The sequence below is a fragment of the Mytilus trossulus genome, chromosome 1 (assembly GCF_036588685.1).
Source record: "Mytilus trossulus isolate FHL-02 chromosome 1, PNRI_Mtr1.1.1.hap1, whole genome shotgun sequence".
Classification (NCBI taxonomy): Eukaryota; Metazoa; Mollusca; class Bivalvia; order Mytilida; family Mytilidae; genus Mytilus; species Mytilus trossulus.
Window position 1 is genome coordinate 47,751,717 of NC_086373.1, and position 26,600 is coordinate 47,778,316.

Below are 26,600 nucleotides of genomic sequence, written 5' to 3' on the forward strand. Positions count from 1 at the left end.
CTAAAACTGCATATGCAATATTTTGACTGTGAACGATTAGCAATTCACCTTGCTTTCAGAAACTTATTGACTGAAGAATTTGGGAAGGAAATCACAGGACATTATCTCTTTTCATTCCTCTATTGTTTCAAAATTTTATGTAAAAAAAAAATCGTGAATGACAAAACAGTATTTTATTAGTTAATCTTTCATACATTAAAATACTGAATAAAGATATTTAATGAATGAAAACTGACTTTTTTCTAAAACTTACTAAAACCAGCAATCCAATTGGAAAAAAGATGATATCTATTATCTTTTCCCTATTAAGCTTTTTACATTTTGTTAATATAATGAATAAATCAATCTACATGACATATATCAATAAAAATCTCTTATATAGAGTAATCTGATAAAATACCAATAAAGGGGGGACAGAACAAAAAGTTGATCTTCGATAAAATACAATATTGCAGATGACCAACAAAGGCAGTTCTTTAAAAGTCACTCATATTTCCATAATTTTATAAATTAACTAAAGGTAAGAAATATAAATTATCTGTTTCTCATTACAGTTTAATACTTTCATATATACAAGGATGTGTAGTTGTTTAAGTAATGGTTGTGTGGGTTTTTTGGTGTATATTATTTTGTTGTTGTCGATTTTTTTAAGGAAGGGTTACGGTTTTTTTTAAACAACCTAATTCCAATTGATATTGTCGGAAATCACAATCTGGCCATACTTTTAGACTGAAATGTCTTCCTCTAACAAGAGTTAAATCTAAATTGAAATCCAACTACTGTACCTTCCTAGATTATTGCTATACTAGCATCAGTGCAAAAAATGCAACAGTATCAACATGTAAGGATAACAACTTGCATTTACATTTTCAGTTGTGATTTTCCATAAAAAAATGATTTGCAATCTCAATAACTAGATTTAGCAAGAATTCACAATATTGAATGTCAATTTATCTTAGGAAATTCACAGTAATTAAATGAATTTAGATTGACTTTCTTAATCCAACATCAATACTATAATACATACTTACAGCAGATTTTTTTTCTTTAAGTATCCGTGCAAGATAACTAAACATGTTATCCTAAAGGGTAGAACAAATTGCTGTACTCTTTTTGTAATAGTCACTGTATTTACAATAAAAAATGAGATTTGTTTCATTATTTACATTCTCTATGTAGTGTGTTTCATAATTTGTATTCTGAAAGTAGTGTGTTTCATAATTTACATTCTTTAAGTAGTGTGTTTCATAATTTGTATTCTCAAAGTAATGTGTTTCATAATTTGTATTCTCAATGTAGTGTGTTTCATAATTTGTATTCTCAATGTAATGTGTTTCATAATTTGTATTCTCTAAGTAGTGTGTTTCTCATACTTTGTATTCTCAAAGTAGTGTGTTTCATAATTTGTATTCTCTAAGTAGTGTGTTTCATAATTTGTATTCTGAAAGTAGTGAATTTCATAATTTGTATTCTCAATGTAGTGTGTTTCATAATTTGTATTCTCAATGTAGTGTGTTTCATAATTTGTATTCTCAATGTAGTGTGTTTCATAATTTGTATTTTCAATGCAGTGTGTTTAATAATTAAAATTCTCAATACATTTTAAACATCATACAAAAAAGGCTGTTTTCATTGCATTCTTCGTATACTTGTGAGCTACCAATTGCATAAGTACAGCCACAAAAATATATTGAACACATTTTGAAGATTCAAAGTACCAAACTGTAAGATACCATATTTCTAAAAGTAATTCTGAGCTCAATATGTTCTGTGTAGAGGGGGAATTGTTTTGCCGTAGACATAAATAAAAATTTGCACCAATCAAATTAACATAAATTCTCCACTTCAGCGATAGCCTCTGTTACTTCTGCTGGATGTTTGTTGTCATGGTAATGATAGTCTGTACAAGTGTCAGTGTTTACATATGTACTTTGAATGTCTGTTGTATGCTGTCCTTGCTTCATTTGTTGTTCCAATACATTAATCATTTCATTTATTGCATGGACAAGTTTTGAAAATTTGGGACGATCATTTGGGTTAAATGACCAACACTTTGACATCATTTTATATCTGCAAAATATAATTAGTCGTTATAAAAAAAGAAGATGTGATATGATTAACAATGAGACAACTCTCCACAAGAGACCAAAATGACACAGAAATAAACAACTAAAGGTCCCTGTACGGCGTTCAAAAATGAACAAAGACCATACCACATAGTCAGCAATACCACATAAATACATATTATTCTTGAAGGTCAAACAAAGTATTATTCTAATAAAACCTATATTAACTGATGCATCAAAACAGTCAATGGCATTATTATATAGAAAAATTCAAGAGTTTGCTGACACAAAAAGAGCACCAAGAAATCATTTATCAAAACAAAGAGCTTTTTTTTCTTTTTTACAAATTTTTCTAGCACACAGTTCTCTCCCCTTTATGAATTTATCATGTATAATGGTTGCATAATCAATATTTAAGAATAAACAATGAACTTTAAAAAAAACACATAAAAGGTAATACTTACAAGATATCAGGGCAAAATGGTGGTTGTGGCATTCGTCTACCCTTCTTTATATATCGTAGCACATCCCAGTTATCTACCTCTGGGTATGGGTTAACTCCCCTTGTCATTAACTCCCACAGTACAACACCAAATGACCACTGCAATAGAAGAGGTCTTATTAACTATTATCAATAGAAAAAAATCATTAATAAAGTATATTGCAGACAATGAAGTGAATGATTTTACCTTTACAGGTATTCTGTAGGTTTTAGCCTGTCTTAAGTCAGGAGTCTGGTATTGAGTGGTTGTTAAGTCTTGCTGTGTAACATATTTGTTTTGTTCATTCTTTTTGTACATAAACTAAGTCGTGAGCTTTCTCATTCAAATTGTTTTACATTTGTCATATTGGGGCCTTTTAAAGCTGACTATGCCTTATTTGCTTTGCTCATTGTTGAAGCCCGTGTAGTGACCTATAGTTGTTAATTTCTGTGCCATTTGATCTCTTGTAAAGATATATTAGCAATCATCCCACATCTTCTTTTTGTACTTGTAATGTGTTCTGTTCACATTTCTATACAATAAGATTAAGTTATCTATGGAGTTCATTAAATTCTAGTGTATTTTATTTATATTCTAATGGTTGTAAAAAAACTGTATTTACTATTGAGACAATTACCATCAAAACCAAAGAGTAAACAAGGACTCACAAAACCAAAAGACATTTACATCAACAGTTATAAATAATAAAAAAGAAACAACACCAATTCCACTAAAAAAAAACGGGAGTAAAAGCAGGTGCTTCGGAAGGGTAAGCATTTCCTGCACCGTATACAGAATCCGTCTTGTCGTTTCTTTGATCAGTTCGGTAATAATGGAAGGTTATTATGACTGAGGAAGACTATCAGATATGCTTTCTGACACACTTTTGTCCTAATGGCCAATCAGCTCATGATGGCAACCGTAAAATGTCTTAGAGTGATGACCTTAATTTGATTGATTCATAGCCCTGTCTTAGCAACTTTTGAGAAAGCAGTATTCCTCGTTTTAAAAAAATCAACGTACTTTGAGCAAGCTAAAGAGTAACGTATCAATTAAGACACACATACGCCATATGATGGTGCCGCTGGGATGTTGCTACACAGAAATAGAAAGTCGACTATAGGAAAATTAAAATCATCGCGTTTGTCATAAATTTTAGTATTTAACCTACCATCAGTAGTCATTTCGAGAAAAAGGTCTAAATATGAAGTAGATTCGTCTGTGTCGGTAGAATCTTTAAAATGTTTTATCTTTGAGACTCATTTAGAAACTTTTAAATAAATGACAAAAATATCACTTTGATAAAAAGATGGGCTATAAAAACACTAACATTTACAATAAATTTGATTTTCAAAAGTTCAAACAGACTATAATAATGATTATTAATGAGTATGAAAATACTTGTCTAATAATTGTTTTCTTTTTCTTTTCTGAAAACTCACCACATCAGACTGAACACTATAATGTCCTTTCTCCAAACATTCTGGAGCCATCCATTTTACTGGCAATTTAGTTTTCTTGTTCTCACTAGCATAGTAATTCTTGGCATAGATATCACGAGACAAACCAAAGTCTCCTACCACAGCACGGAAATTTTCATCCAGCCTACAAATTTAACTATTCCTTTCATTAAAAACAATAAAAACAAGTTATGTAAATTGAAATGTCAAACTTGCAGTTCTCTTGCATAAATTCCAATAAGTGTTTTGGTAGCTGTTTATAACACTTGTTGTTAGTTTGCTGTCTCATTTAAATAAAAATCAAAATCATATGCATCAAAATCTCAGATCTTGCTTTCTTTTTATGAAATGAGCAAATCAGAGTGCAAGATTTTTTTAAACCTGTATCCAAGACCGAGCAAACAAAATAAGTTGAATGTAAGACATGTATATTTACACTTTTTACAATTATTCGATAAACTTTAAGTCAACAAGGGTAACTTCCATCCAATAGTAAATGCTTTAAAATTCACAAATTCTAACTGATGAATTAGGGATGAATTACCAGATCATGAAAAACTTGATATCATTGAGATTGGAGCCATCTCTATGGGTCCAGCTGTGAAAAATGTGTAAAAAATAAATTGTATCTTTATCACAGGACATGGAGTTGTCAATTCAGAACATTTTCTTTTACCTTGACCTTTTACCTAGGAAGTTGTAAATACATTTTTGACACACCGTCTAGTGTTGATTTATATACATATCAAGTATAAACTTTGAAATCATAACGGTTCTCAAGATATAGAGCGGACACGACGGTTGTCTACTAAAACCAAAGTTTTTTACCTTGACCTTTGGCCTAGGAAGTTGTACATCATTATGACACACCCTTGTTAGGTTATATACATTTCAAGTATAAACTTTGAAATCATAACGGTTCTCTAGATACAGAGCGAACACAATTTGTTATGGACGGACAGACGGACGGACAGACTGGTCACTTTAGGCAAACCGCCATTCAGGGGCCCTCATTAGTAAGTTGTACTTAAATTGAGGGTTACAAATCCCTCAGGCAAAGTTGTAATTAGTAATCTTTGAAGATTCAGTTTAGGATTCATTACTTTGTGCAAGCAAATGTCTCAATTTTGCTTTCCACATCTTTGTTTTGTATTCAAGCAAAATACTTCAAATACATGTATAGAAACTATAAAATTACATTTGTATTGGTGTCATTGCTTACAATAATTAACACAGTAACAGTGTCAGTGGCGGATCCAGAACTTTTCATAAGGAGGGGACGCTGACTGATCTAAAGGGGTCCACTCCAGTCATGCGTCTGTGATTCCCCTTATATTCAACCACATTTTTCCCATAACAAGGGGGTCTGGATCTGCCTATGAGTGCCTATTACATTATTTATTTATTTAACTAAAAAGTGCATCTATTTTTCTAAAGGCAGTTAAAATTTCATCCTGGTAAACATAAACTAGTTAATTGAACATTGGTAATGCTTCTGGTTATAATGTACATTAAAAAGGGAAATATATGTTAGACAAGTTATAGACAATTTGAGACACATAAAAGCTTGTTTACCAGATTCAAGATCACTCCATATCTTATTTGAAGGAAAGCTTTCAATCTGATCCCAATATTTTGAGAGTGCCATACTCTCTGCAAGAAGAAGGGGGCTTAAAATATCTTTCTTTCAAAACTGTACAACAAAATTTCTGCCAAAACCCACCATATTCTCTTTTTATACTAACAGACCAAATTGTCTACCCTTCATGCAGATCAATGCTGAAACTAACTTCTTGTAGTTGTCCAATTTGTTTTTATTTAAGTAAACATAATTAATAAATCTAAACATCTCACTGGAAATCTTACTGCATCTCCTTATTCTAAAAAATATGTGTTAAAAAAATAAATGTGAAATGATTACCAAAAAGACAAGTCTTCACCAGAGACCAAATGGCATAGAGGCACGAACCTATAGATCACTGTACAGACTTCGACAATGAAAAAAACCCAACCTATACAACACAGCAAATACTTGTCTACTTACATACAATTTCTAGCAGCCAGATCTCTGTGTACAAACTTACACCCAGAGAGGTACTCCATACCTCTAGCTATATCTATTCCAAACAGGATCAGATCTTTAATAGTTGGATTCTATTAAAGACGAGACATTAATAAATTCAATGTGCAATTTTCTGTTTAATTTTTTATTCCAAAAAGGATCCACAGGTCACTAATGATAAATAGGACGACATAATAACTCAAATCAGTGCCGAGGCAGAAAAACTTGGAAATTGCAATACCATGTAGTGCAAATTTAAGATTTAACAGATAATATTTACAACTTAGATACATTTTGTTAGTAACAATTGAATCCTATATCAAATAAATACTGTGGATGCATTTATTTTCGTGGGTACCAATTTTCGTGGTTTGAGGAAAACTTGCATATTCATGGATTTTTGAATTTGTGATTTCGGAAAAGTCTGCATACATTCCTTTAGAATATTTTTAATTCGTTGAACATGTTCCACTGTATCCAATAAATCCATGAAAATTGGTATCCAACGAATATTACTGAAATGGTCAGTGTTTATGTTTAATGTGTCCAATAAGTGTCCTTGTGGTCCATTAAGATATGTCTAGGTATATATTAGTGATTATGTAGTCAGTAATGGTACACTCTAATATGACATTCTTCCAACGCTTGGAGTACACACCAATGGTAAAATTCAAATATATTCATATGTCAGCTGATTGGTAGTGTCAGTTTGTCTTGGCTATTACAATCCAACTTCCAAGGTGTATGCTTTTAATGAATGATTTACCTCAAATCAGATGGTGTAAATGACGTCATAAACAATGAATTTAGAGGAAAATGAATGAATGAAAAACTATAAGTTGTCGAAAAAGTGAAAACATAAACAAACAATGGACAACAAATTGTATAATTTCCATATCTAAATATGTTCAATTACAGGAACAACAAAAATTGTTCTTTCAAAAGAATGGCTATCTTTGTTTTATTAAAATAGTACTTATTCATAAGGGCTTGAACTTATATTGATTTTTCAACAGATTGGTCATTTATTCTGATCATTTACCGTTTGCTTTTGCTCGTGGTAAAATATTTAGCATAAAGGTGGTAAAATCACAAGAAATTCCAAGCCCACATGAATTATTACTAAATTTTCAGAAGTCAATACTTGCATTTTCTTTCTTTCTGATATATGATAACAAATCTCCATGTGTCATCAATGGTAAAATAACCAGAGGCATGTCATCCATGCCGAAACATATCCCTGTTAAAGTCAGCACATTGGGATTGTGAAAATCTTTCATTATTAATGCCTCCTCAACAAAGCTATCTACATCTAACTGTCTTGGGTCATCTTCTGTAACATAGATTAAAAATGAAAAAGTGAAATCCTAGTCAAGTTAAATGAACAAGTGAAATACTAATCAAATAAATTGATAAAATGAAATACTAGTCAAGTAAAATTAACAAGTAAACTACTACTAATCAAGTTAATTGAAAAAGTGAAATATTAGTCAAGTAAAATAAACAAGTGAAATACTAATTAAATAAATTGAAAAAGTGAAATACTAGTCAAGTGAAATGAACAAGTGAAATCCTAGTCAAGTAAAACGAACAAATGAAATATTAATCAAGTAAATTATAAAATGAAATACAAGTCAAATAAAATAAGCAAGTGAAATACTAAACAATTAAATGAAAAAGTGAAATACTAGTCAAGTAAAATGGACAAGTGAAATACTAATCAAGTAAATTGAAAAAGTAAAATGCTAGTTAAGTAAAATGAAAAAGTGAAATCCTAGTCAAGTAAAATGAACAAGTGAAATACTAATCAATTAAATTGAAAAAGTGAAATACTAGTCAAGTAAATTGGATAAGTGAAAGACTAATCAAGTAAATTGAAAAAGTAAAATACAAGTTAAATTAAATGAAAAAGTGAAATTCTAGTCAAGTAGAATGAACAAGTGAAATACTAATCAAGTAAATTATAAATGAAATACTAGTCAAATAAAATGAACAAGTGAAATACGGAAAAACATCGTAAAATTCCGTATTTTTGACTCCTGAACAAAAAGCAGATTCACTCCCACCTACTAACTGTTGTGTTCAACGTTTTAATTGGGACAAATTACCGCCCACCCTTCCCACCTTCTGACATCAACCATACCTTCCCGTGATCCTCTACCCTAGATTTAAAGGAATCAATATGTTTCAGCAGCAGGGTTAAGTTCATACGCATATTTTTGCAAATAAACGAAAATTAGACATTTTCTGAAATCAATTCAGAATGGTAAGTGTTAAAAAAAATATGTACAGCACAAGTTTTTACGAATGAAAATACATTAATTTCATCTACACCAATAATGCTCATCCATATTTCATGGCAAATATTCTGTTTTCATTCATATCTAAAAAGGAACTTCTTGCAAATAGAAAAAAAACATCTGATGAGAATAATTTATTAGAAGAATTCCTTTTAAAATTTTCTTGTGTAAGAAACGTTAGAAAATGACATACGGACTTAACAGAAATTAAGGTAACAGTACAGAAACAAATTCAAAATGAAGTTGAAAAAGGACTCTGACTTTTAGTCTTATTTTCAGTAATATGATACAAGTGAGAAAAAATCTTACGATGAAGTGTTTTCACTGCTACAAGCTGTGATCCTTTGACATTGGGCTTTTCTAAGTATCCTCTATATACACAACCAAAATTACCTAAATGATGAATCAAAATACAAAGTATCAAATATATGTCACATTACAAATAAATTAATATGTATAAAAACCCGGACTTGTTTTTTTCTCAATCGATTAATGAATTTCGAACAGCGGTATACTACTGTTGCCTTTCTTTATCTAGTATAAAAAATGTCAATCTTTTAAAATATTCTACTATTTTTGTATGTAATAGCTGGTTCTTTATAATATATAACTTAAATCCTGTAGGCAAAAAGGCTTTTTTTATGATATTATGTTGTAACAATATATATCAATATAGAAAAAAAAAAGGTAAAAGAAGACAAAACTGGTGGTCACACAAAACAAAACTTCTACAAGTGTGGATGTTATTTTTTATCCTGACACAATTTGATGTGCATTACTTGTAATTATAAGTAAAAACGTTTAATATTACATAGTTTATTTGCCATTTGACTTAAAATGAAAGCATCATAAAACTGAGACAGGAACTGAATTACCTTTCCCAATGATTTGACCAAGTGTCAACCATGCTCTCTCTATGAGGAGATTTTCATCCTTTAATACCAACAGTGTGTCATCATCCAACAGAATGGGAGATCTACTCTCAGCTCCATGAGGGAGTTCCCCTGACATTTTCTGTTCAGCACTAGCTGATATAACAAGCAAGTAAATTAAGAAAAGAAATATTGATGTACATCAAATTAATCAATTAATCATTTACTCAATTGCTTATAAGATATCAGTCTGACAGATATGTATATTTATCTTTTTGAATATAGTGTGGAATTTACAGAACACTGTAAAAAACCGCCAACATAGCCATTTTATAAGATAACATTATTAACACTTTCATGAATAACAGCATTACCCTGTTATACATTTGGCTACTATCGATATGTTACTTTCAGTACTATCACTTAAGTATTTTGGGTAAAGCAGTTACACAAAGAAGGATGTATAAAGTTTAAAGTACATTTGATGAAAGATTTTTATACACCTTTTAAACACTTTAGTGTCTATTTCAGTAGATTCAATTAGTTTATGTTATGTTTTTTAATTGATTTGGTCATTAAAGACACTCACATTCAAACTTAAATATGATACATCTATCAGAATGAAATTCAAAACAGTGTGGCTGTGGCTACTGATTAACAGAATAAATTCATCCATTGACTGGGACAATTTACGTAAACGTTTGTCTGTAACGACCACTGTTCACGACGTACCTATGATAGATATTTAAACTGTGGGGTCATTAAAGGTTTCTAAACGCCTTTAATTATAAAATAATTCGAAAAATTAATCAGGTATAATCTTTATGTTTTGATTTATATAATTGATATAAATCAAAACATCGTGTTAGTTCTGATTAATTTTTCGAACTACTTTATTTAGTTGTTGAGAACCTTTGGTGACCCAATAGTTTAAGAGTCTTTTAAAAGTGCATAGTGAGCAATGGTCGTTACATACAAACGTTCACCTAAATGGTTCTAGTCAATAGATGAATTTAATGTGTCAATCAATGGCCACAGCCACACTGTTTTGAATTTCAATATATATATGCCATTGAACTTCGCTTTTCAGATATGTTTCATCCAAAATGTAAGTGACCACTTTCGTGTTCAGTCTGAACCTTTATATATGTTATGTACAATCATAAAATACTACAATTATATAAATATGAAGACTGAACACAAGTGCAGTCATTTCATATAAGACAAAAACTGTCTAAAATGAGCACCAATGCTAAAATTGTGATGAATTCAGTAGTTTTGAATGAATTTATGATGCCAGTGCATGAATAAATGATGCCATTTGCATTGTATTGTCAAGAAGTAACAAATTTGTTATTCAGTGGTTGTTGATGATTGATGGTTGTCTTCAATTGAATTGTTATAAATTGGGCTGTCAGTTATCTCATTTGAATTGTTTTACATCCTGAATGGGTTTTTCTCATTGATGAAAGTCATAGGGTGGCCCAATATTGATTATATCTACTTCATTTGACCTCAATCATGTCGGTTAGATAGTAGTCTAATTGGCAAGTATACCACATCTCCTTATTTCTATATTATTCGTTACAATAATATCAAATAATCAAATATAAAATTTTCTATTATTGTATTTTGATACTCTAAAAAAAAAAAGAGGATGTGGTATGACTACCAATGAGACAACGCTCTACAAGAGATCAAAATGAAACAGAAATTAACAACTTTAGTTCAACCCACCATTTTTCTCTTAAAATATCCTGTACCAAGTCAGGAAAATGGCCATTGTTATATTATAGCTCGTTTCTGTGTGTTACATTTTAATGTTGTGTTTCTGTTGTGTCGTTGTTCTCTTATATTTGATGCGTTTCCCTCAGTTTTAGTTTGTAACCCGTTTTTTTTCTCAATCGATTTAAGAGTTCCGAACTGCGGTATACTACTTTTTCCTTTATAGGGCACCGTACATACATTTCAAATGAACATGATGAAATAAAGCATACCAATAACAAATAAACTCATCATAGATACCAGGACTAAATTTAGAATATACGCCAGACGCGCGTTTCGTCTGCAAAAGACTCATAAGTGACGCTCGAATCCAAAAAAGTTAAAAAGGCCAAATAAATTACGAAGTTGAAGAGCATTGAGGACCGAAATTCCCAAAAGTTTTGCCAAAATACAGCTAAGGTTATCTATGCATGAGGTAGAAAAGCCTAAGTATTTCAAAAAATTCAAAAAATAGATGAAACAGTATCTTAATATTGGAAGATTTTTTTAAAGTGAAATTAAACAGTGTCAAGACAATATTTTGTTGAAAACTATAAAACCAGCCAAATTTTGTTTTCAAATTTAATAACATAAAATGTGTGTTTTCAAATTATTGTTTTTTAATTCTTTATTTGTACTGTATCCTGTTTAAAAAAAAATGAATCAACTGAAATTAAAGAACATATTCTTCAATGAAACTTTTTGGAATAGAAATCTGGTATATAAGAATTGTAAATGGTTATTTATATAAATCTAAAATTTGCTCTTTAATTTTCAACATATATATGTTTTTATAAATGTAATTAAACCTGACCATTTTGGGCATTTTCCATATCAACCACTTTTTGTCCTGCAGAGTCCGGTCCAGTAAATGCCTCTTCTCCTCCTGCAGCATATTGAGCACCATGATTATCTTGAGATTTTTTAAAAGGTCCAATTTCTTTGCGTTTTATTATATACACAAGTACTATAAAGCAGAGAACAACTAACGGTAAAATGACAGCCATGGCGATGATTCCTGGTGACATGGCTGAGGCTATTTCTTGTTTGTAAATTAATTTTCCTATGTCATAAGTTATGCAGCCAACTTTCACCTAGTGATAAAAACAAATAATGTCATATTTAATTTTCAGTCAGAGTCACATGACAAAAAGTCATTCTTTTATTGTATTTTGCAGGCTTTTTGAATTTGTCATACCGGACCAACTGATATCCATATTGTCCATTTTGCCTTCAGAACCTAAACGTAAGTAATGGATGTTTTTTTCAAAAGAAAAAAACACAATCCATAAGATGGAATATTTTCATGAGCAATCAGTGTTTTCTCATTATGTAAAATAAAGTATATATGTAATCATCATACAAAATAATTTGAAACTGATATGCGACTATTTTGCATCGCTGGCGTAACACTTAGTCATAATATCAAATAAAAGAATGTTTCCTTAAAGTGACTAGACTGTCTCTACCACTAAAAGTCCAGTATTTATACCTTTACACAAACTGAAATATCTCTGTTGTCTGGTTGTTGTCTCTTTGACACATTTCCCATTTTCATTCTAGTTTTAATATTTGATCACATAGTACAATTAACCATATTCTATAATCCTCTACATGAATTGACAATGGGTCATCTTCTATATATTGTCCTTAGTCTATTTACCTTTACTGTTCTCTTGGGTTCATCATCACCAACTGATGATGGTTTATCTTTGGATGTACAGTACAATACAGAGGCCTTTATAACAGTCACTTCACATATACAGTTACCAATAGTAACAGTCACATCCTTTGTTGTCAAACCATAATCCAAGTGTTCACCCTGTAATGCAACATAAGTTTTTATTTCATACACAATAAATTGTATGCAACAAAAAGAAAAATCGCCAAAAAAAATGAACTAAAAAAAAACTAAACGGAAAGAATCTCATCAAATGGCAAAATCAAAATTTCAAACACATTTTAAAAATAAAAAGATAACAGCTGTCATATACTTGGTACAGGCACCTTATTATGTTGAAAGGCTAAGCTTTTGCATATCACAGTAAAAACTATTTCGGTTGTTTTTCTTAGTTTAATCATACCTGTCAAATATAAAATTTGATTATTCATATTAAGAATTTAGCTTCTAATAAAATTTAATTTAATGATTAATATTTAATTCTAAGACCTATTATACCTTAATTTCAAGCCTCTCCTCTGTAATCAAAAAGTATCGTATATGTTCATCATCAGCAAATGGAAGAAACACAGGATTAAGGAAGTAATGTATGTATGACATGGACTGTGGTAGTTGTTTTACAGACTGGATGCCATCCATAATGAAACTTAGATAGACTGATTTGTAGCTACAGCAAGGCAGTGGATCGTTATCCATGGCAGTTGTAATACTTGGTGAAGGACATAACAAAGTTGTCCCATCTCGAGAAGAGTTGTAACAAGCCTGAAAAATGTTTGAATTGTAGAAAAATTAGTCTGCAATATTGGTCACTTTTTGCATTTAACTGTGATGAATTTTTAGGAACAGTCTGAACAAGAAATGAGCTGTCAGATTGACAGCAAACCACGTTGTCTGTATCTTGAAGGTAACTATTGTTTTCTTATTATGACATTTCTAACTAGTTTGATCTGTCCCTTTTTATGTCTATTTCCGATCAATAAGGGATCATAAGATATGTCTTGAACAGTAAAAGTGAAAATATGTATTCAAATTGACCTCCATTTCATCATCAGTAACAACAGGTTATAATTTTAAAAGCATCTGTTTGATGGTTCATAAATTATTCTTAAGGTTTTGCACTGAAACAACATGAAATATGCCTTTTTTAAATCTATCAATGACTAACTCTTGGAACAAAAAATTGAAAATGATCATTATCAAACTTGACCTCTATATAGTCATCAGAAACACAATATTTTGAGTTCTTTTAACCATTAGATGTGGAAAACTATTTAAAAATCAGCTTTTGATGACAATAAAACATTTTCAGCTGATGATATAATTACCACTGGTACAGTTTGTTTGTTTTTCCTATTATATACTAGTGAAGCTGTGATCATTGGTTCTGATATAATATGCAGATTAGTACCAGTTACTGTCACAGTTGTTCCACCACTGAAAAAGAACAACGATCTCATAAGTTTGTCAATTGATTTTTATACCACCAACCACCATAAATATATGGTTTATGACAATATATGTATGATTTATGACCATATATGTATGATTTATGACCATATATATACTTATATGGTCTTAACATATGTGCACGCTCCAGGTTATTGATATGGTGCGGTTGAAAAGATAATTTTTCTGTAAATTGCGAAAGTATGACCTCTCAAGGTGTCACAGATGTTAGAGGTTTGAAATGAAATTTTGACTTATTTATAAAAATGTTTATTTATTGTGTAGTATATTTGATAAAAGAAATAAAGTGAATTTTACCACAAATAAAATTGTTATTAAAGCATTTTTAAATCAGCATATTCGATTGTTCTCTATATGAAACTTTACATGTTTTACTTTGAAATATGTAGGTTTTGAAAATATGTTAATCTAGAAATGTTGAACAAAAAGAGAACTCAGTTGAAATAAACCAGACGTACGCCTGTATAGATTTATGTGGTCCAATCGATGTGACAGTTGAGTCTTGCATGAATTGGAAATTTTCATTAAACTGGTAAGTAAATCCATCTATGTCCAATCTAATTGACACATCATACACTGGAATTGGACTGGTATCTCTCTTCCTCTTACGTTTGCTGTACAGTAACTTAGGAGTCAGACATGTTAATCTGATATCCTGTATTCCTCCACTGGCAGTATAGAATATAAACATTAGAGGGGTTGTGAAGCCATTGCGAAAAAAGAACATTTTATTTGTTAATTTTTATTGCTATAAGTGTAATTTTCTTTTACACCTTTGTGATTTAGATCTTGACAGATTGCATAGACACTTTTTATTGGTAAATACTAAACTTGACTTTTATATGTATTTTGATATTTTGGTCTATAGTTTAGTTGCTGTGTCATTAAAAATAAACATAGCTATATTGAGGGTTAAGAGCTTTGTAATATTTGTGGTAGAAAATAACGTGTTGTTAGTTGAGATGCTTTATGATCGAAGATAAAAAGATAAGTAACAATAACGTTACGTTACATTAACAATAGTGTGCGCGAAAGTACGGGAAACAATTACATAACATAGCGTTCTAAAGTCTCTTGGCCTATATTCACGACAATAGCAACCACATCTCCTATATGCATATGTTACATACTAATATAACCTTGAGGTATATCTCAAGATCATGATTGTAAAGTTTTCGAGAAATGGTATATTGGATATGATGTCATAGTTTCTGTATTATAATCAAAATGTACTGCAACTTCCGTATTTTTCGTATTGTTTAAATTATTGCCAAAAATGAAAAGGGTTAATTTCCTACCCAAAAAAATCATGCACTTAAAGTTGGAATATCATTTTGTCATGCAACATTTCTGAAATCCTAATAAACAAATTATGATTCTTGTCAATTGTTGAACAATCACTGTACTAACTAGAGCACAAATTTCCAAATTTACAGTGGTAAATTACAGATGAATATTACCAGATGTAAATAAGAAAAATCCTCTACTAGTTTCAATCTTATAATTTCAAAAAATTGCATATAATTCAGACCAGCAATCATATGCAACATAGAATTTAACCTTTGTCTTAAATCTGAATTTTTGCATCAGCAGCAACTGATATGGGTTCTTATGAATGATATGAATTTATATATTGTTTTTTGCTTATTATAGGGTACTAGTTTTGCTCATTGTTATAAGCCATACAGTTAGTTGATTCATATTCTTGTTTTTGTCTCTTTTGGTTTTTTGCTTTATCAAATCAAACCACGTCTTATTTTCTTATCACTATGTGGCATATTTGTCTTTGCCTTTCTGAAAAAAATAGGCATAATGGTTTAACAAATAACTTTTATGGTGCAATTAATTTTCAGTCACAATTCTGTACAAACCTAGGTTCAATGACACATTTTTGTCCTGCCACCAGAACCGAATGTTTTGCTCCAACATTCAGATTCTTTCCAGATATCACTAACTTGGTCCCACCAGATAAAGGCCCATACTTTGGTGTGAAATCAAGGACTTCTAGAGACTGCAAAATTAATTTCATAATCATACATCATATAAAATGTAAAAGTTATTAGAGAATTCACGAATTATTTCCTCATAAAATTTATTGACATTATCATAAAGTTCATTCATTATTCATCATGTTTATAACATTGGATAATGGATTTGGCCGATATGTGGAAATTTTGTAAGTATCTTATAATCAAATTTCTAAATAAGAAATAAAACAAGAATCATTATGAAAATGCAGTTTGTGTGTGCATGTTTTATGTTACTTGAAAATCACATGCAATCAGACAGTCATCTAATCACTGGCAGAAGTTTGAAACCAGATCAAATGTAAGCAGACAGTCAACATATCACTGACATAAGGTTTAAAATCCAATCAAATGCAAGCAGTCAGTCAACTAATGACACGAATGAGGTTAATAACCAATCAAATGCCGGGATATCAATGGTTGAAAGTTTAACGATGGAGGAAATTTCACCATGACACACCATGTCTATACCATACAGTGTAGCGTGATCAAAAGTATTTCATCTCTCCATGAAAAAAATGGTGAGTGTAGCTTACTTAAATTATATTTATTGGAAATTTCATTTTAGAATAATCAATATTTTAATTTGTTGCCATTTGTAACAATTCAAATGCCTAGCATTTATGGGCTCCCCCTTAGTCGAGAATAATTAAAATCTGTCATTAAGGTTCCAATGTCGTTTCTTGCTATTTTTGGCAATTGTTATGGGGTTTAAAATCACATAGATCTTATTCACTGACACTGTCAAATTTTTAATTGATGAACCCGTTACCAGTATTGCCGATTTGCAGCAACAACAACACAAAAAGGTTGAAGAGATTTGCAGGGCAAACGTTTACAAATGAAAAGGTTTTTAATTACTTTATCTAGCAAATTGATGCTAAGCAACATGCATCTTATGAGTCTAAATATATACCGGAAACGCAGATGTATCAATTTGATTGTAAACTACGAAATGAACTTGGAATTACGATACGAGATTTCTCCTTCTCAGTTAATTATGTCTATTTTTCCATTTTAACTTTAAAAGTTATTCTACATTATTATTACAGTCGTACTCAATTTATTTGCAATGAAATAATGTTCTGACAATTTATTCTTTACTTCTTAAAAAAGGGGGGTGCTGATTGCCTAAGTTAATATAAAAGCACCTGTTGGACTTGTTAAACTGTTTACTTTGTAACTGGATACCAAATCTATTCATTTAATCTAAATTATCATTAGCATTTGCTAAAACTTAGTTTACTAATTCGATAAATCACTCGTCTATCTTTAGAAAGTGTTCTCCTGTCATGCTGATCTACCTGTACAAGCTCAGGTACAAGTTATAAGCAATCTTAATCCAAATATCCATCAGGCATCAGAACTGTATTGGGATATAATACAAAAAGCCTAAGGGTTATGGCAGTTATAATTGCTAACACAAATGGCGTCGGGTTTCAAAAAATTAAAACAAATTTAAAAGATGGTCGACGACAATTTGTCATTTGACGGTGGCAAAATATATTTTAACAATGGCAGGGCGCCGTATTAAACAGGTCATGGAGATCCCTGAAATGTATGCAGGCAGTTAAATGACCACTGGCACAAAGTTAATATCCAATCGAATATAATCAGGCAGTCAATTGATTACTGGCAAAAAAATAATATCCAATCAAATGAAAGCAGGCAGATCACTGGCATAAGGTTCAAAACTTCCATTTGTTGTTAGAAAGGCAATTGATTACTGCTGTACCAACGACTTTATAACCTTGTCACAACAACAGTGACTTAAAAAAATTATTTTAAAATGTTAAAAATCATATATAATATAATTATGTAAAAAAATAGAAGATGTAAGATAACAACTTTAATATCAGATATTTTACCTTATAAGAGAATATCAAATCAGGGGATATGTATTCTCCATTTATCTGATAAGGTGTGTTGTTGCTATCATTAACTATAACCTTGATCTGTCCTTCACCTTCAACAGTCATCTTCTCAGTAATACATGTAATTCTGAATTCACAAAGTACTAATTATAGTAAACAAATAAAAAAAGAACAAGGATACATTCTTAAAAAAAAATGAATTGATTTTAAGTGGCAATTTAGTGATTAGTATTAGCTGATGAGAGCATGAAACCAAAACATATTTCTTAATCATTTTGATATGCTAGACCAAGCTCACACACTGCTGAAAGTTCTACAAACCCGACAACATAACAAATGTGATTAACTTACATTCTATTTTATTACCACATACTGAAAAATGTTAGAAAAATAATAATTTATGTTCTAAAATGAATACTGTAAAAGATCTTTTGAGTCTATGTTAAACTAAACCACAAAGTGTCTATATTTAAAAGGGAGCTCACATCAACAGATATAAACAATTCACCAAAGTTTTATGCAAATTGGTTAAAGAGTTTTTGAGTTAATGTTTGACATGATGATGACGGACGGACAGATGGACAACGGTTTACCATAATACATCCTGTAAACAGGCGTATAAAAATTAATCATATTAGTTTCAATGGAATAGAATATAAGAATTTCATACACGTTTTTGCTTTAATCACGACTTTAAAACTGAATTGACCATCATAAAATCAAATGTAACTACAGTGGCTATATATAGAGGCGAGACTCCTATAAAGTTTGTGTGTTTGTTTGTTTGTTTTATGCTAAAAAGCTTTACTTCCCTCTAGTTTTTGTCAATGTCTAGAAACTTACTTTGTTGATGTTATTAATGTTGTTGTAAAACATTTATTTTTTCCAATAGTTATTTCTCTAAAATCAGGAGACATTGTACCAAAATTTTGTCCTTCCAAAGTCAGCAGAGTTCCTCCATTAGTAGGTCCAGACATGGGGGAAATCTGAGAGAAAAAAGTATAGATATACATTTTTGTATTTATATGCCATACATATACAGGAAAAATATACAGACTTAAAGTGAATAGATTATAATGCAGCACATATTTGTTACAATTTATTTGTAGCCAAAAATACAATATATATTTACCTTCAAATTTCAAGTCTTACCTTGTTCCTTTGGCATTTATACTTTGAAAATTTATGGAAAGACAGACAACAATCAGGAGCCTCAGGAAAGGTAAAAGTAAGAGCGCTACCATAAAAATTTCATACAGTGTATCCATTTTATATTCCTATCCATTAGTCATTTTTGGTTTGTCTCTTCATGTTTCACTTTTTGACATATACTCTACACATCTTTTTGTTCATAATTTGTTCATATTCAATGGACATATACAACTATATCATAACTGATTTTTGCTGTTAGGCACACTTGTTGCCACAACAGTCAAAACCTTGATGGTACTAACCATACACCATTACAGTGCTTAAAATTTAAGGATTCTTATTTGATCCCTAAGTGTAATTGGAAGAAATCAGATTTTTTATTACTAATCAACAACAACTCTTCAGGGTAAAAAAAAAACACTCTAAGAGGTCACATTTGCTTACTTTAGTTATAATGGGAGGACAACTCTGTCCTGACCACCCAGAGCTTCAAGCTAAGTTTTTTGTGAGGAACACTTGTTTCCACACCAACCACAACATAGAGGGTCAACACCAACAAACTGTTGTATGTACTTACCCTAGTTATACTGGGAGGACAACTCTGTCCTGACCATCCAGAGCTACAAGTTTGTTGTGAAGTACATTTGTTTCCACACCAGCCACAACCTAGAGGATCAACACCAACACACTGTTCACAGGTTGTATGTACTTACCTTAGTTATAATGGGAGGACAACTCTGTCCTGACCATCCAGAGCTACAAGTTTGTTGTGAGGTACATTTGTTTCCACACCAACCACAACCTAGAGGATCAACACCAACACACTGTTCACAGGTTGTATGTACTTACCCTAGTTATAATGGGAGGACAGCTCTGTCCTGACCATCCAGAGCTACAAGTTTGTTGTGAGGTACACTTGTTTCCACACCAGCCACAACCTAGAGGATCAACACTGACCATCCAGAGCTACAAGTTTGTTGTGATGTACACTTGTTTCCACACCAGCCACAACCTACAGGATCAACACCAACACACTGTTCACATGTTGTATGTACTTACCCTAGTTATACTGGGAGGACAACTCTGTCCTGACCATCCAGAGATACAAGTTTGTTGTGAGGTACACTTGTTTCCACATCAGCCACAACCTAGAGGGTCAACACCAACACACTGTTCACATGTTGTATGTACTTGCCTTAGTTATAATGGGAGGACAACTCTGTCCTGACCATCCAGAGCTACAAGTCTGTTGTGAGGTACATTTGTTTCCACATCAACCACAACATAGAGGGTCAACACCAACAAACTGTTCACATGTTGTATGTACTTACCTTAGTTATAATGGGAGGACAACTCTGTCCTGATCATCCAGAGCTACAAGTTTCTTGTGAAGTACTAGTACATTTATTTCCACACCAGCCACAACATAGAGGATCAACACCAGCACACTGTTCACAGGTTGTATGTACTTACCCTAGTTATAATGGGAGGAAAGCTCTGTCCTGACCATCCAGAGCTACAAGTTTGTTGTGAGGTACACTTGTTTCCACACCAGCCACAACCTAGAGGATCAACACTGACCATCCAGAGCTACAAGTTTGTTGTGATGTACACTTGTTTCCACACCAGCCACAACCTATAGGATCAACACCAACACACTGTTCACATGTTGTATGTACTTACCCTAGTTATACTGGGAGGACAACTCTGTCCTGACCATCCAGAGCTACAAGTTTGTTGTGAGGTACACTTGTTTCCACATCAGCCACAACCTAGAGGGTCAACACCAACACACTGTTCACATGTTGTATGTACTTACCTTAGTTATAATGGGAGGACAACTCTGTCCTGACCATCCAGAGCTACAAGTTTGTTGTGAAGTACACTTGTTTCCACACCAGCCACAACCTAGAGGATCAACACCAACACACTGCTCACATGTTGTTTGTACTTACCCTAGTTATAATGGGAGGACAACTCTGTCCTGGCCATCTAGAGCTACAAGTTTGTTGTGAAGTACACTTATTTCCACACCAGCCACAACCTAGAGGATCAACACCAACATACTGTTCACATGTTGTTTGTACTTACCTTAGTTATAATGGGAGGACAACTCTGTCCTGATCATCCAGAGTTACAAGTTTGTTGTGAAGTACTAGTACATTTATTTCCACACCAGCCACAACCTAGAGGATCAACACCAACACACTGTTCACAGGTTGTATGTACTTACACTAGTTATAATGGGAGGACAACTCTGTCCTGACCATCCAGAGCTACAAGTTTGTTGTGGTAACACTTGTTTCCACACCAGCCACAACCTAGAGGATCAACACCAACACACTGTTCACATGTTGTATGTACTTACCCTAGTTATACTGGGAGGACAACTCTGTCCTGACCATCCAGAGCTACAAGTTTGTTGTGAAGTACATTTGTTTCCACACCAGCCACAACCTAGAGGATCAACACCAACACACTGTTCATATGTTGTACGTACCTACCCTAGTTATAATGGGAGGACAACTCTGTCCTGACCATCCAGAGCTACAAGTTTGTTGTGAGGTACATTTGTTTCCACATCTGCCACAACCTAGAGGATCAACACCAACACACTGTTCACATGATGTATATACTTACCCTAGTTATAATGGGAGGACAACTCTGTCCTGACCATCCAGAGCTACAAGTTTGTTGTGAAGTACATTTGTTTCCACACCAGCCACAACATAGAGGGTCAACACCAACACACTGTTCACATGTTGTATCTACTTACCCTAGTTATACTTGGAGGACAACTCTGTCCTGACCATTCAAAGCTACAGGTTTGTTGTGAAGTACATTTGTTTCCACACCAGCCACAACCTACAGGATCAACACCAACACACTGTTCACATGTTGTATGTACTTACCCTAGTTATAATGGGAGGACAACTCTGTCCTGACCATCCAGAGCTACAAGTTTGTTGTGAAGTACACTTGTTTCCACACCAGCCAAAACCTAGAGGATCAACACCAACACACTGTTCACAGGTTGTATGTACTTACCCTAGTTATAATGGGAGGACAACTATGTCCTGACCATCCTGAGCTACAAGTTTGTTGTGAAGTACATTTGTTTCCACACCAGCCACAAACTAGAGGATCAACACCAACACACTGTTCACAGGTTGTATGTACTTACCCTAGTTATAATGGGAGGAAAGCTCTGTCCTGACCATCCAGAGCTACAAGTTTGTTGTGAGGTACACTTGTTTCCACACCAGCCACAACCTAGAGGATCAACACTGACCATCCAGAGCTACAAGTTTGTTGTGATGTACACTTGTTTCCACACCAGCCACAACCTACAGGATCAACACCAACACACTGTTCACATGTTGTATGTACTTACCCTTGTTATACTGGGAGGACAACTCTGTCCTGACCATCCAGAGCTACAAGTTTGTTGTGAGGTACACTTGTTTCCACATCAGCCACAACTTAGAGGGTCAACACCAACACACTGTTCACATGTTGTATGTACTTGCCTTAGTTATAATGGGAGGACAACTCTGTCCTGACCATCCAGAGCTACAAGTCTGTTGTGAAGTACACTTGTTTCCACACCAGCCACAACCTAGAGGATCAACACCAACACACTGCTCACATGTTGTTTGTACTTACCCTAGTTATAATGGGAGGACAAGTCTGTCCTGGCCATCTAGAGCTACAAGTTTGTTGTGAAGTACACTTGTTTCCACACCAGCCAAAACCTAGAAGATCAACACCAACACACTGTTCACAGGTTGTATGTACTTACCCTAGTTATAATGGGAGGACAACTATGTCCTGACCATCCAGAGCTACAAGTTTGTTGTGAAGTACATTTGTTTCCACACCAGCCACAAACTAGAGGATCAACACCAACACACTGTTCACAGGTTGTATGTACTTACCCTAGTTATAATGGGAGGAAAGCTCTGTCCTGACCATCCAGAGCTACAAGTTTGTTGTGAGGTACACTTGTTTCCACACCAGCCACAACCTAGAGGATCAACACTGACCATCCAGAGCTACAAGTTTGTTGTGAAGTACATTTGTTTCCACACCAGCCACAACCTACAGGATCAACACCAACACACTGTTCACATGTTGTATGTACTTACCCTAGTTATACTGGGAGGACAACTCTGTCCTGACCATCCAGAGCTACAAGTCTGTTGTGAGGTACATTTGTTTCCACATCAACCACAACATAGAGGGTCAACACCAACAAACTGTTCACATGTTGTATGTACTTACCCTAGTTATAATGGGAGGACAACTCTGTCCTGACCATCCAGAGCTACAAGTTTGTTGTGAAGTACACTTGTTTCCACACCAGCCAAAACCTAGAGGATCAACACCAACACACTGTTCACATGTTGTATGTACTTACCCTAGTTATAATGGGAGGACAACTCTGTCCTGACCATCCAGAGCTACAAGTTTGTTGTGAAGTACACTTGTTTCCACACCAGCCACAACCTAGAGGATCAACACCAACACACTGTTCACATGTTGTATGTACTTCACATGCATCTAATGGGAACTTTATCACCTGTAATTATCATAACAGTCAATGTGATATACTACTTGGCATCCAATTGATGAATTTTATCTATGGATCTGTGGCAATTTGTCCATACTTATTATTGGCATCTGCACAAAACTTTAAACAAGTGTTCAGGACTTTGTTCCTGAGAGACCATTGAGATAAAGAAAGAATGGTTTAGTAAAAAAAATGTTTAAAACATAATATCTATTCTTCTGCTGTTGTTTGTTCAATGGTAGGGTAGTTGTCTCTTTGACACATTTCCCATTTCCATTCTCAATTTTATCAAACCCTGACATTGGATTGGTAAGCAATTGTCTGTGTTTAAACAAAACTTGTAAGACTAATACAGTTAAAAATTCCAAACCATCTATCAGTATACAACAGTGCTCTTATATGATCCCTTTTTCTTGAATGCGTCTCTTGATCATTTATTAAAATTGAGCTTTTAAGAGCATGCGTTACAGTTACAGTGGAGGTAATGATGTTGCTAAAATGTTGTTTTCGCGACGTCAAACTGTGACATATCGGGAAAAGATGCATTTTCGACTGATGTTTACACATCAAACTGATTTCAGTTGAAAACGAGTTTGATTACGTATAAAATCACTTGTACCAATGTTCATGAAAAAGTCCAATAGTGCAATCGTTTTTAATTTAATTAATATATAGCTTAAAACGATGTTGTTTTTTTTCTACATTCATGAACATTTGATATTTGAGCTATTTCCAAACATAAAATTTCATAAATTTATAGATACTAATGTAAAATAGAAATTACAAATAACAAAACAGCTTGTGTGTATCTTTAAAAACAAAAAAGTTATGCTTTTCTGTCAGATAGAAAAAAAAGTCAACAAATCCGAATTTTAAGTAAATATCTGGAATTTTTACCTCATTTTACCTTAAAAAAAAAAAAGGAGTTCATGTAGTTATATTTTTTATTACGTATTTGATTTAATCAGGTAAAAAATGTCCTATTTGTAAATATTCATCCAAATTTCATTCTGGGGTCAAAACTGTATCGTTTTCGTATACCCATAAAGGTTCCAGTATTTACCTGAATATTTGACAATAAATAAACACTGGTCCCAGAAGAATCAGTCTGAGCTCCAGGCTCAATCTTAACTTTTCTGTCCTTTGTTATATCGTATGTCATGTATGGAGATGGAAGGCTTACTGCTGGTTTCTTCAATAAAACCTTGGCGAAGATGAATAATGAACATTAAATATTTCATAAAATAATCAATTCATTACAGATTCTTCCATTTGATAATATAAAAAAAAAGATGTGGCATGATTGCCAATGAGACAACTATCCAGTATCCACAAAAGACCAAAATGACACAAACATTAACAATTATAGGTCACCGTACGGCCAGGTCATTTCTTTAACTCAGAAAATAGTTTTAGGAAGATAAAATGATATTGATATATTGGAAAAGCATACTGATAAGGACAAAGCCTTAAAAATATAATTAAAACAATAAATCATTTTAAAAATCGAAGAGTTCTCTCAACAAATACAACCAAAAGTATCCAATTAGGAGGTTACACAGTCTACATACAAATATATATGTTTAAACTTTCTTTGTCTTTTTCTAATAACAATCTTGTTTTCTTATTACAAAAACAAATATTTTTTAAATGGGTACTTTATAAATCAAACGCAGAGGGAAAAGAGTCAAATTTATTTGTGAATGATTTTATTGAAATATTCATATAATTTTAGTTTTTGACAATCAAAGAAGGGGTACATGTAGTACACCTCCGCGCCTTCTCCCACACTCCCCAGGATCTGCCACTTAATACTATTTTTCATGCTGACTCTATCTCTACATTAAGAAATGATGCTTTGAGATAAATACCTTCATGAGATAACCTTCATCTGTACCTAGTACTGCTACATTCTCTTTATTCTGGTGTATTACATTTACAGAAGACAAGATAGACTTTGCCTCATGGTAAATAGCTGAAGATGTCAGCGTTTGTTGGCGTCTTTGGTCTAAATTGGTACTTTCCTGAATACCAAACAAATTCTTTTTTCCTCCACAAAAGTTTTTCAGATCTTGTCCAGTCTAAATAATTCAAGAATTGATAATATAATTACAAGTTACTAAGTCATTATAGTTAGTCAATTTAAAAAAAGATTTGTAGTAAAACATGATTTATTTTAGACCTTCCATTCTTAATTTTGTCAAAAAGTGTACTGTACATAGTTTTTTGGGCAATAACTGTGTCCTCTTCTTGCTGATTTGTGACTTTATTCATATTAGTCAGACTTCTTGTAGAAAATTCTTAAGAAAATGAAAAGTAGCTATTTTTATGCCCCACCTACGACAGTGGAGGGCCATTATGTTTTCTGGTCTGTGCGTCCCTTCGTTCGTCCGACCGTGTGTCCGTTCATCCAGTTTCAGGTTAAAGTTTTTGGTCAAGTTAGTTTTTGATGAAGCTGAAGTCCAATCAACTTGAAACTTAGTACACTTGTTGCTGGTGATATGATCTTTCTAATTTTAAAGCCAAATCAGACTTTGACCCCAATTTCACAGTCCACTGAACATAGAAAATCAAGTGGGAGTTTCAGGTTAAAGTTTTTGGTAAAGGAAGTTTTTGATGAAGTCCAATCAACTTGAAACTTAGCACACATGTTCCCTTTGATATGATCTTTCTTATTTTAATGCAAATTAGAGTTTTGACCCCCCTTTTTAATGGTCCACTAAACATAGAAAATTTTAGTGCCTGAGTGGGGCATCCATGTACTATGAACACATTCTTGTTTTCATTTAACCTCCACTATCAAGATGATTTTAATGAATT

General features: G+C 32.7%; 1 protein-coding gene across 1 annotated transcript in view; it reads right to left on the minus strand.

Annotated features, from left to right (window-relative positions):
- Window positions 1–935: 935 nt before the first annotated feature.
- The window catches only part of LOC134722304 (hepatocyte growth factor receptor-like), a 28,939-nt gene continuing 3,274 nt past the window's right edge, over window positions 936–26,600 (minus strand). The window contains exons 3-25 of the mRNA XM_063585942.1: window positions 25,652–25,861; window positions 24,844–24,984; window positions 23,628–23,789; window positions 23,146–23,262; window positions 22,874–22,984; window positions 22,392–22,508; window positions 21,984–22,094; window positions 21,712–21,822; window positions 18,899–19,041; window positions 18,050–18,182; window positions 16,026–16,165; window positions 14,613–14,822; window positions 14,013–14,121; window positions 13,186–13,449; window positions 12,670–12,828; window positions 11,821–12,100; window positions 9,246–9,398; window positions 8,680–8,763; window positions 7,219–7,403; window positions 6,053–6,162; window positions 3,991–4,153; window positions 2,531–2,667; window positions 936–2,070 (exon numbers count right to left, since the gene is read on the minus strand). Coding sequence (XP_063442012.1) covers window positions 1,827–2,070; window positions 2,531–2,667; window positions 3,991–4,153; window positions 6,053–6,162; window positions 7,219–7,403; window positions 8,680–8,763; window positions 9,246–9,398; window positions 11,821–12,100; window positions 12,670–12,828; window positions 13,186–13,449; window positions 14,013–14,121; window positions 14,613–14,822; window positions 16,026–16,165; window positions 18,050–18,182; window positions 18,899–19,041; window positions 21,712–21,822; window positions 21,984–22,094; window positions 22,392–22,508; window positions 22,874–22,984; window positions 23,146–23,262; window positions 23,628–23,789; window positions 24,844–24,984; window positions 25,652–25,861 — 3,594 coding nt within the window. The 3' untranslated portion in view covers window positions 936–1,826. The remainder of the gene's footprint in view (window positions 2,071–2,530; window positions 2,668–3,990; window positions 4,154–6,052; window positions 6,163–7,218; window positions 7,404–8,679; window positions 8,764–9,245; window positions 9,399–11,820; window positions 12,101–12,669; window positions 12,829–13,185; window positions 13,450–14,012; window positions 14,122–14,612; window positions 14,823–16,025; window positions 16,166–18,049; window positions 18,183–18,898; window positions 19,042–21,711; window positions 21,823–21,983; window positions 22,095–22,391; window positions 22,509–22,873; window positions 22,985–23,145; window positions 23,263–23,627; window positions 23,790–24,843; window positions 24,985–25,651; window positions 25,862–26,600) is intronic.